Below are 12,062 nucleotides of genomic sequence, written 5' to 3' on the forward strand. Positions count from 1 at the left end.
CTGTAGAGAGCTTTGTGGGATGAGTTTCTACGGCTGAGCAGCTGCATCTAAGCCTTACATCACCAAGCGCAATGCAAAGCGTCAAATGCAGTGCTGTAAACCGCTGCCACTGGACTAGAGCAGTGGAGACGTGTTCTCTGGAGTGATGAATCACGCTTCTCCATCTGGCAAGCCGAAGGACAAGTCTGGGTTTGGTGGTTGCCAGAAGAACGGTACTTGTCTGATTGCACTGTGACAAGTGTAAAGTTTGGTGGAGGGGGGATTATGGTGTGGGGTTGTTTTTCAGGAGTTGGGATCGGCCCCTTAGCTCCAGTAAAAAGAACTGTTAATGCTTCAGCAGACCAAGAGATTATAAATAATTTCATGCTCCCAACTTTGTGGAAACAGTTTGGGGATGGCCCTTCCAGTTCCAACATGACTGCACACCAGTGCACAAAGCAAGGTCCTAACCTCAACCCGATAGAACACCTTTGGGATGAATTAGAGTGGAGACTGTGAGCCAGGCCTTCTCGTTCAACATCAATGTTTATATCTTAGTGACTGAATTATGCAGAACAAAAACAGTGGAATAACCTTTAAAGCTGCCTCACAGGACATTATTGCTAAATTTCCATGGGGATCAATAAAGTATCTATCTATCTATCTATCTATCTATCTATCTATCTATCTATCTATCTATCTATCTATCTATTACATGAAATGGTTCTGAATACGCTGCGATTCCTGAGATATTGTTTTAGAAAAGACAGTCTTGTTGTAAGGCATAAAAGAGCACTGTAGTAGTGTAAGGCAAGAGTGCCAAAGAAATTTTTTTCATATTTACCACTATTTAATCAATCATCGGCATTCCATATAAAACTCAGAAGACACATTGGTCATTTTAGATAATAAATACTATGGCTATACTTGACTGTACCCAATCACCACCACCGTAATGAAATCAGTCAGCATGCACCATTTCACTTCTAATAACTCTGAAAGACTTCGTTTTCATCTCAAAGACCGTATTAAGAAGGAATTTTGAAAAATGATTGGAATATTCATGTAACACAAGGAAGCAGCATGGCTACTTTGAGTGCCAATGCAAGCCATCAAGGCTGAATAGATAAAAGTGCAGTCAGCACATGGGTGAGTGACGGGTCATAAATATGTAATGAAACTGGTCCGTGATTTCAGACAAACTCAGGTTGCAAATCAGGGAGGCATATAATTCCTAATGGCATGTAGTTACACCGAGGCTCAAGGTCATCATGACATCGTAAACTTTCACTTGCTGTTGAACAAATAGTTAACAGGATAAAAACATTTCATCTGAAGCATCATTTTAAACTGAGAATCAACAAATCAGCAGACACTGAACGAACAGTTGAATAGTAAAATAATGTTTATTATATTAATTGCTCCAAATAGTCTGCTAAAGTGCAAAATATAGATGCTGTGTAATAAAAAGAGCTGCCTCTGGATGAGAGAGAGAAAGCCATTAACTGTAAGTGAGCCAAGCCAGAAACATTATCCTGCACTCTGGATCTGTTCAAATAGTCTGTAAACACAGTCCATAAGTAACAGTAGTCTGAACTATAACAAGTATAACAAGGTAAAGCTTAATTTCAACTTAAACCCATTCTTGGCCGTTTTCTTTTTCCATCATATTTGAGCTGTCTTGTCTTAATTGCTCATCACTCACTTGTTTTTAAAAAAAAAAAAAAAAAAAAAAAAAAAAAAAAAACTTGAATGAGTTAAATAAATGTTACTACATGACAATGTACAATATTGTATACAGTCTCAATTTTAAAGGAACTTGGACCTTGTAAACAAGCAGTGAAAGAACTGCTTACTGTTACTCAATCACACTGTTGTATTATAGGATAATGCATAAATAGTGTGAAATTCAAGCAAAGTAATAAAGCTATAGCAATAGACTGAACAGCCCAGCACCATCTTTACCGCCGCTTATAGGCTCCTGCTTATATGCTAATATGGCCCGGATTACTTGGCTATGCATACTATGAATCAAAATGAAAATTACTAACCATGAACAACATCCAAATACACTCCAACTTGTGAAAATAATGAGCATATCCTCACATTTTCTGAATTAATTACATTGCTGCATACTTCCATTTCATTAGCATAGTGAAGTGCTCTAAAGAGGTTTGTTTTCTTCCTTTACATTTTCAAATGTGCGGTACGGTCTATGCCAAAACGACTGTGTGAGAATACGAATGCGGTTCAAACCGGTTTTGAAAAGATGTACTAAAGTAAAAGATGTACTTCTGCTGTTTGGACTTCACTGAAAAGATAAAGGTACATCAGATATGAGGTGGGAGAAACTGATGTCACTGCCTGACTACAACAAAGCCTTCAGCCAAACAGAGCCAATGCAGCTAGGTAATATTGAATTGAATACGCACTTCTCAGAAAAAGGCACTTTGTTCTGGATTTTCTAGCTCTTTTTAAAACTACACAAAGACACGATTATCAGATTCTTATCAGTGGACATGATACATGATCAGTGGATCACTCTGTACAACAACTGTCAATTCATATGCACAATGGCTTAAATGTGTATACTAGGGATGCACAAGGATATCAGAATCATACAATGTATCTGCAGATAAAATAAATGTCATCAACAGGCAGATGTTTAGATTTGGCTGACGTATCAAACTGATCATTACGAGGACATATTTTAGCCCAGTGTCACCTAAATGTCCTGCTTTTACAGGGCACACTAAATATGTCCATAGGTGAAAGAGAGAAATCCAGGTGGATTTTACAAATATGCAAAAGTTTGAATACCTCTGGTCAAATTACATATTTTGTTGATTTTCTAAGTACAAATAAGTGAAAACAGCCTCTAAATCCATCCTTAAACATAGCATTTTTCTGCTAATGTGCAATGCACAATTTCTGTTTATTTTTTGTTGCTGTAAAAATATTCTCTCCAATATGCTAAATTCAGAAAAAAAGTAACTGCAATAAAACAAAGTGTGTTAACTTATTTTTACTTCAATCAACAAAACATGTACATTTGTCCAGGGGTGCACAAACCTTTGCGTATCTCATCTCATATCAATATCGACAGTAGCAGAGCACAAAAATGGCCCAAAATTCCTGTACTGGTGCATCCCTAATGTACATGCATGTAACATAAAATGAATTATTTGCTTCATATATATACACACACACACACACACACACACATATATATGTAAGACATACAAACCTTAGTGAATTCCTTGTTTTAAGTCATCCCATATTATTTTGCTGCTTAGCTGGACTGGACACAGTAATGAAGACAAAACTAAAAAATACAGGGCAGGAAGACTTCAGCACCAAGGTTAGAAACCTCTGCGTTACAGTATTTGTATCAACATGCTGTGCAAAATAAATACACAATAATAATAATAATAAAAACAAACAAAAAAAAACCCCAAGTGCTTGATTTAGAATGCGTGTGTTAGCATCACAGCAACAGTGCCACTCTTGCGTTCAGAGCCAATAAGCAGAGGCTGCGTAAAGGACACCACTTTCATCATGCAGGCTCCTCCTTCTGAGAGGCAGCAATAGACCCAGGCGCTGAGGGTTAGCACAGGGTCTGTGGACTGAGGCTGAGCTGGGACAGAGCAGATGATGGAGAGAGGCTGGGATAGATTGGCGATGTCACCAGTCACAGCCTGTCCTTCCAGTAACCACTCATTACCTGCAGAGGACAAGAACACAGTGAACCTCAGTCATAAGTCAACAGCATTTACAGCAAAACCACTGACTGACGATTCTTTAAAAAGACCCAGGACACTGTGATGCTGTGTGTGTGTAAATGAAATGGAACATTTCTCCTCCAGCTGGTGAGGTCAGTTAGCATACACACAGGCATCCACTCGATAAGGGTGAACATCTTTTCGTGTTGAACGGTAGCCCCCTCATTTAACAAGGTTGTTGACGTGGTCTGAACTGAGGGAGCCCATTGCACTTAGTCTGCAGTATCTGTGTGCTAGTGGCCTCGTACCAAGGGCATACAAGAAAACAAGCGCCAAACTGAATAAGGACGGCATCCAACCAAACACACACTAAACACATAGGGGGGAGGAGAGGGAGCAAACCAGGCTTAACACAGACATGCACACAATCAAGTCTGCAATTTTTTAATTTTCTTAATACCATAATTTTATCTGACTCTCTTACTTCAACACAGGTAAGCCACACAAAAGAGATACTGTTGACACCTCCATTACCAATCAATCAAATATGGGAAGGTTCTTTATACCTTTAAAAGGTTTGTAATGCTCACACATCTCATTTACAAAAATATTTCTTTAAATTAAATTCCTGCATGTCTGGGTGTACGCACTTCTGTCGATGAAAGAACAGTTTTTCAAACAGTTAAGGTCTTTTCAATAGTAGTGGCCTACATACTGGTTCATATTCTTTTTAAGGTATTAGTCGTTACTATCAGACTGGTATACCACATATAACACAATGTACAAACAATGCAAAACATGCCAATTCCATCACCTTCCATGTAGTGAGTTGCAGTTGGAGGCAAGTTCAGCAGACATCAGATTATAGTAAGTTAATGGCGAAAGGAAAGGAAAAGCCAGGATTAGACGCTGACCTAGCCTAGCATGGAGACCAACTCTTATGATTCATCATCATCAACAACAACTTTCCCTCATTTGGTAAACATGGCTCTTGTTAAAAGTGAAAGGACATAACAGACCATGCTACGACTAATCGACAAAATAGGTTATGCATTCAAATTGTTTTTAGCTGAAAGTAAAGTAAAGAAAGACTGGGGAATGAGAGTAACTTAGAACAACTTAGCAAATGTATAGAACTTATAGCTTTTATTCATCTAGGTGTAGCCTAGTCTGTTCAAACCGGTTGTTTTGTAGAATGTGGTGTATCCAGTGTGTACTCCTTTTATTTGAAGTGCTTCAAAGAAAAGGTTTCAATTCATCATCACTATTACAACCCCAATTCCAATGAAGTTGGGATGTTGTGTAAAACAAAAATAAAATATGATGATTTGCAAATCCCTTTCAACCTGTATTCAATTGAATACACTACAAAGACAAAATATTTAATGTTCAAATTGAAACTTTGTTTTTTGCAAATATTCACTCATTTTGAATTTGATGCCTGCAACATGTTCCAAACAAGTGTGTTACATCACCTTTCCTTTTAACAACACTCAATAAGCATTTGGGAACTGAGGACACTAATTGTTGACGCTTTGTAGGTGGAATTCTTTCCTATTCTTGCTTGATGTACAACTTCAGTTGCTCAACAATCCGGGGTCTCCATTGTTGTATTTTGCGACACACATTTTGAATTTGAGACAGGTCTGGACTGCAGGCAGGCCAGTCTAGTACCCGCACTCTTTTACTACGAAGCCACGCTGTTGTAACACTTGCTGAAATAAGCAGGGACGTCCCTGAAAAAGACGTTGCTTGGATGGCAGCATATGTTGCTCCAAAACCTGTATGTACCTTTCAGCATTAATGGGGCCTTCACAGATGTGCAAGTTACCCATGCCATGGGCCCTAACACACCCCCATACCATCAGAGATGCTGGCTTTTGAACATTGCGCTGATAACAATCCAGACAGTCCTTTTCCTCTTTGGCCCAGAGGACACAGAGGATTTCCAAAAACAATTTGCAATGTGGACTCGTCAGACCACAGGACACTTTTCCACTTTGCATCAGTCCATCTCAGATGAGCTCGGGCCCAGAGAAGCCGGCGGCGTTTCTGGGTGTTGTTGATATATGGCTTTCGCTTTGCATGGCAGAGTTTTAACTTGCACTTGTAGATGGAGCGACGAACTGTGTTCACTGACAGTGGTTTTCTGAACTGTTCCTGAGCCCATGTGGTAATATCCGTTAAAGAATGATGTTGGTTTTTAATGCAGTGCTGCCTGAGGGATCGAAGGTCACGGGCATTCAATGTTGGTTTTCTGCCTTGCCGCTTACTTGCAGAGATTTTTCCAGATTCTCTGAATCTTTTGATATTACGGACATAATAGATGATGAAATCCCTAAATTCCTTGCAATTGCAGGTTGAGAAACGTTGTTCTTAAACTGGTGGACTATTTTCTCATTTAGTTGTTTACAAAGTTGCTTGTGCTTACTAAGCCTTTGCTTTGCTTACTAAGCCTTTGAGGGATGCTAACTTTATACCCAATCATGACACTCACCTGTTTCCAATTAACCTGTTTACCTGTGGAATGTTCCAAACAGGTGTTTTTTGAGCATTCCTCAACTTTCCCAGTCTTTTGTTGCCCCTGTCACAACTTCTTTGGAACGTGTTGCAGGCATCAAATTCAAAATGAGTGAATATTTGCAAAAAACAAAGTTTATCCACTTGAACATTAAATATTTTGTCAACATTGGAATTCGGGTTTTACTCAAAGAATCTATTTGTAATTCCTTTTGTGTCTTTTCCCCACACTCAAAATTTTGTTGAGAAAAATCATACTTATGGGGATGGGCCTAAAGTAGTGGATTCAAAAAAATGTGTGCAAAGTTTACATCTCAAAGTTATTCAATGCTTTCATTTGAAGCTTTAAGAAGCTAAAAGGTGAGACAGTTGGGGTGTGTACTTTTGCTGCATGTTATACTAAAGCAATGATTTGGGATTGTTGCATGTTATACTAAATTGATTTCAGATTGGTGATTTTCATGTCAGTCAGACTGCCCTTTCCTGGCGAAGCAGGCAGTTCTCTTCACCACATTCAAGTACCAAAATGCACCAGACTGGTGCAGTGCTCATCATGAACATCACGGCAATTACTTTCTACAGTCCTCAGGGACCATTCGAGCTCTAGCTTACTGAGAAATACATTTACAAGGAACTGGGTCAGTGAAATTAGTTGTTATTCATTTGTTCAATTACAGCAGAGGAGAATCTCAGAAGGACTACATTGCAATTTGCTAATGAAAACATGGGTTTTATCTGTAATATTGTTTTGATAATGTTGGAGAGAGAGGGAACCTGTGCAATAGTAATAAAATGATCAAGTGGGAGATGAAGAAATAAGGAGAGAGAAGGTGAGGGGAGGAGAGAGAGCCTGCTTGTGTTCTGAGGCCCAGTGGAATCGTTAATTTTTTCCTTGGAATCTCTCCCAGTGTGGCCGGCTGGTCCCTGCAGCCTGGTGAAAATGTGTGAACAAAGCACTCCAACAAACAACCCCTTCCAGCAATGCTTAAACCCAAGGCTATCCACCTCGCTAAGGATGATTTACAATGAAACAAAACCTCACAAATCTTCTTTATATCATACATGTGGTTTTCTTATCCTTCTGATTCCTGTTATTGGACGAATAGACTCTAAATGTTCTAACCTAAGATAAATATAGAAACAGTACCTTCAGCAGACAGACTCCAGAAGCTGGGGGCCTCTTTGGTCAGTTTGGTCCCAGCAGGTAACGTCAGGCTGAGGTTCATACTGATGTCCTGCCCTGCTGACACTGGCAGTGCAGTCTTACTGAGCACAGGGGCTGACTTGGGCAGCTTGGGAACCTTTCTGACTGCAGTAGTAGAGGCTGTAGTGACACGAAGAGCATCCACTTCCTCCACTGAAATAGGAAACTGGAGGAAGACAAAGTAGAAGTGGCCAATATGAAGATTCTCACATATCATGGTTTGTTTTTTTACATATTTACATTTACATAAATCCAGCTACTTAACCTATATAGGCCAAGAAAGCATAATTTGTCCTGCTTAATTGCATAAAATGCATTAAATGTTGAACTAATGGCAATACATACACACACACACACACACACACACACACAGTACTGTGCGACAGTTTTAGGCATCTAAGCAAATTTTTTTAAACAATTTACCTCAGCAGTGAGTTTAATACAATATACATTAGAATAAAGTCATATTCATAATTCAAATAAACATAAAAACAATAAAAAGTAATAAGAATTTATTGGGTCCATATTTTTCCTTGACACCTTCACAGCCACCACAGAGACTTGTTAATATCATCTATTGAATCATCATGAGCACAATTTACTGAAGCACTGATTGGTCAGACCAGGAGTTGCTTTTTAACTACATATAATACTGGGCTTCCTCGAGGAGAGGTTTCAAAATGGTTAAACAAACACACTAACATCCATAAAATATATATAAAATCATTATTAAGATTCTAAAATTTTGTTTATTCAAATAACACTTTTCACAGCAAATAAATATAGTCTTGGGTGCCTAAGACTTTTGCACAGTAGTATAGTCATTAGTTCAACATTTAATGCAATTAAGCAGGACCAATTATGCTTTCTTGGACTTTCAGTACGGTCAAAATTTAATCTTGCAATTCTGAACTGAAACCTTAGATACCTACACCATGTGGTCAGCATATAAATTGCTGTTTAATGAGACATGCACCTGGATAGTACACTTTAACTTTTAAACAGTTAAACTGACAATGCCCACAATTTGTTCAGAAAAGCTTTTGCAATGATTTATGATATTATAATATGTCAGAGAGAGAGAGAGAGAGAGAGAGAGAGAGAGAGAGAGAGAGAGAGAGAGAGAGAGAGAGAGAGAGAGAGAGAGAGAGAGAGAGAGAGAGAGAGAGAGAGAGAGAGAGAGAGAGAGAGAGAGAGAGGTACTAGATAGCAAAACTGAAGCATAGATGATTTAGGATGATACATAGCCAACACATACACCACATGGGTAAAAGTATTAGGACACCTACACATTACACCCACAGGAACTTTTATGACATCCCATTAATATGGAGTTGGACCCCACTTTTCAGCTATAAGAGCTCTTCTGGGGAAGCCTTTCCACAAGATTTGAGTGTATCTGTGGGATTTTTTTTTTTGTCCATTCATCCAGAAGAGCATTTGTGAGGTCAGGCACTGATGTATGACAGGGCCTGGCTGACAATCTCTGTTGTAGTTCATCCCAAAGGTGTTTGTCAGGCTTGAGGTCAGGGCTCTGTGAGGGCCAGTCAAGTTCTTCCACACCAAACTGACTCAACCATGCCTTTATGGACCTTGCTTTGTACACTGATGTACACCATCATGCTGGACCAGAAAAGGGCCTTCCTCCAACTGTTCCCACAAAGTTGGAAGCATACTATTCTCAAAATTGTCTTGTTATTCCAAAGCATTAATATTTCCCTTCACTGGAAATAAGGGTTCTAGGCCAACCCCTGAAAAACCACTCCATAGCATTATCCCTCCTCCACCAAACTTTACATTTGGCACAATGCAGTCAAGCAGGTAACATTCTCCTGGCATTTGCCAAACCCAGACTCGTACATCAGAATGCCAGTGAGAGAGAACTGTGATTCATCACACCACAGAATACATGTCCACTGCTCCAGAGTTCAGTGGCGGCGTGATTTACTCCACTCCATCCGACACTTGGCACTGTGCTTGATGTATGGCTTGCATGCAGCTGCTCGGCCATGGAAACCCATGCCATGAAGATCCTGGTGCACAGTTTTTGCACGGATGTTGATGCCAGAGGAGGTTTGGATGTTATTGAGTCAGCAGAGCATTGGCAACTTTTATGCACTATGCGCCTCAGCACTCAACGACTCGCTCCATAACTTTACGTGGTCTGACACTTTGTGGCTGAGGTTCCTAAACACTTAATCTTTTCAAATGATACCACTCACAGTTGATAGTGGAATATCCAGTGGGGAAGAAATTCTGCAAACTCACTTGTTGCAACAGTGGCATCCTATTACAGCACCATGCTCTAATTCACTGAGCCCTTTAGAATGACCCATTCTTTCACAAATGTTCGTAAAAGCAGACTGCATGGCTAGGTGATTTAATACACCTGTGGCAATGTGACTGGATTCAATCATTAAGAGGTGTGTCCCAATACTTTTGTCCATACAGTGTACATGCGTTAACAAAACTCCACATTTACCACTCACCAGGGAGACTTTTTTTGTCTCCAGGTCCAGCACTTTGATGTGATGGTTGTTGGTGTCCGCTACATACAGCAGCTTGCCCCCCTCGGCCACACAGAGGCCTCCAGGCTCATTAAAGCTGGATTCTGTGAAGCCTGGGCCAAACACATCGCTTGCTTCACCAGTGCCTGCCAGCACCCTACACTGCTTAGTCTTAGGGTCCACTACTTTGATCTGGAACAGAAAGCCATGCTTTGTAATGCCCATGAAAAGACATCTGTGTCTGCTCACTGCATGACAAATGTGAACAAATACAGTGCGAAACCTATAAAATAGATGCCACTGTAAGGGAATAAAAGGTCCAGAAAGTACAACTTTATTCTCTTCAGCAGACAGACCTTGTGGTTGTAAGAGTCGGTCACATACAACAAGCTGCTGCTTGCATCCCAGGCCACTCCTAATGGATGCTGGAGCTTGGCATCTACACCTTTACCGTCCACATCTCCAAAGGCGAAAAGATTCTGTCAAAAACAAAGAGAAGAAAGAGGTCTTTAAAAAGAACCCATTTCTTAATGTAACTATATTCTGATTGTGTGGGTTTATGTAGCAATTCTAATTATTTTATATAACCTTTGTTCAACTTATCTTTATCCCTTACAAATAAATAGCATTAAAAAGCAGTCTGGGCTAAAACAACTCATAACCTTGACACTAATGGTTAGAGGTAAACTATTTTAGGCTCAAAATATTGGGGATGCGTCACAAAACCCAACACATTGACACCACCAAAATGATGAATTCCAATTTTTTTCAGAATGCAAAATAAATAAAAAATATAAAATTTTGTTCTTTGTTATATGAGGTCTTTCAAGGGCCCATATCAGGCAAATCAAAACTGACCCCTCCATACAGTCACACATTGAGCTCCACAGCCCATTTTGAACTCCCCATTTTTTGTTATAAATAATTTACACATCTGACAATTTAGCCTATAGTAGTTTAGCCCACATCCATTTGTGCTAAAAGTTATAAAGGCCAATCACATGCTGACAAGCCTGGGCATCAGGTGTGGGCTGAATGCACCACAGTTGTGCTGTCATTCTGAGCAAGTCAACATGCTGAACCATTAAATAGGAGGAAACCACACCAAGACAGTGAGGTCATGTTGTAATGCATCTATGAGCATGGCAAATTAGAAACAAGCTTCCTTTGTCACTTCACTCCACGGGAGCCACAGCCAGACTTGTTTAATTTACCAATCAACTCATCTAACAAGGCAGGAAAGAACATAATTACATACAAATCTATCGAGCAAGCGCAGAGCAATACAATCCATTCTTATCGCCTGCCAACGGAAAAGGCAGGCTGTGGGACGGAAATCTCACATCTGAAAAATGTCTTCATTATGGGGTGGAACTGAGCGAAATATTTTTTCCGTCTAGGTCGCCTTGGTTCAGTACATGATCATAATTGCTCCCCAGCCTCATTTATTAAAATGTCTCCTTACACTACAAAGCGGTTTGAAAAACCTGCATTTTTGCCTGAGCAAACTTGTAAAAATTTAACAGCACATCGTTACAATGCCTTCAAATCTGACATGTCGCTGCAATAATTTATGAACCCATAAAAACTTTAATCTCTCCACGTGAGCATTTTTTAAACTGATCTGGATTACAGACAGTTTTTCCCCCTACTTAAAGAGCGGTTGCCAGACTCTCCATATGAGAGAGGAAGACAAAGTGCTGCAGGGCAGAGAACACAAACTGATGATGATTAGGAGCATGGAAAGGAATGGCTGGCCACATTGCCAACAAAGCAGGCACAGAGGGAATCACACGGCCCTCATCTGACTGCCCTCCAAAGCAACCCTACATGGAAGAAGAAAGTAGGGAACTTTATTTCCCTTCTGACGGCATGAGTTCATATCATTAACAGCATATAAACCACGTTCTGAAGAATCTATAGGGGACAACCTATTTTATAAATCTTTTAAAATAATTTAATGTCCTTGAAACAGGTAAAAAGTAGGCTCCTATTGAGCCAAAAGCAAAGTGTGCAGGATATGTAAATAAGAAGGACACAGCTATCTCCTCTCCAGATCATCATGACGGATCAAGGTTAACCACGGGTATTGACTTTTTTTTCTTTTGGACCGTAAAAAGCACACAAGAG

The 12,062-nt window shown here is 39.8% G+C and overlaps 1 protein-coding gene across 2 annotated transcripts in view; it reads right to left on the minus strand.

The window, feature by feature from the left end:
* Positions 1 to 1,361: 1,361 nt before the first annotated feature.
* Positions 1,362 to 12,062, minus strand: part of nhlrc2 (NHL repeat containing 2) — a 26,368-nt gene continuing 15,667 nt past the window's right edge. For both annotated transcript variants that reach the window (XM_017696016.2, XM_017696017.2), the window contains exons 8-11: positions 10,289 to 10,411; positions 9,915 to 10,124; positions 7,369 to 7,591; positions 1,362 to 3,703 (exon numbers count right to left, since the gene is read on the minus strand). In XM_017696016.2, coding sequence (XP_017551505.1) covers positions 3,447 to 3,703; positions 7,369 to 7,591; positions 9,915 to 10,124; positions 10,289 to 10,411 — 813 coding nt within the window. In that variant the 3' untranslated portion in view covers positions 1,362 to 3,446. The remainder of the gene's footprint in view (positions 3,704 to 7,368; positions 7,592 to 9,914; positions 10,125 to 10,288; positions 10,412 to 12,062) is intronic.

The sequence above is a fragment of the Pygocentrus nattereri genome, chromosome 13 (assembly GCF_015220715.1).
Source record: "Pygocentrus nattereri isolate fPygNat1 chromosome 13, fPygNat1.pri, whole genome shotgun sequence".
Classification (NCBI taxonomy): domain Eukaryota; kingdom Metazoa; phylum Chordata; class Actinopteri; order Characiformes; family Serrasalmidae; genus Pygocentrus; species Pygocentrus nattereri.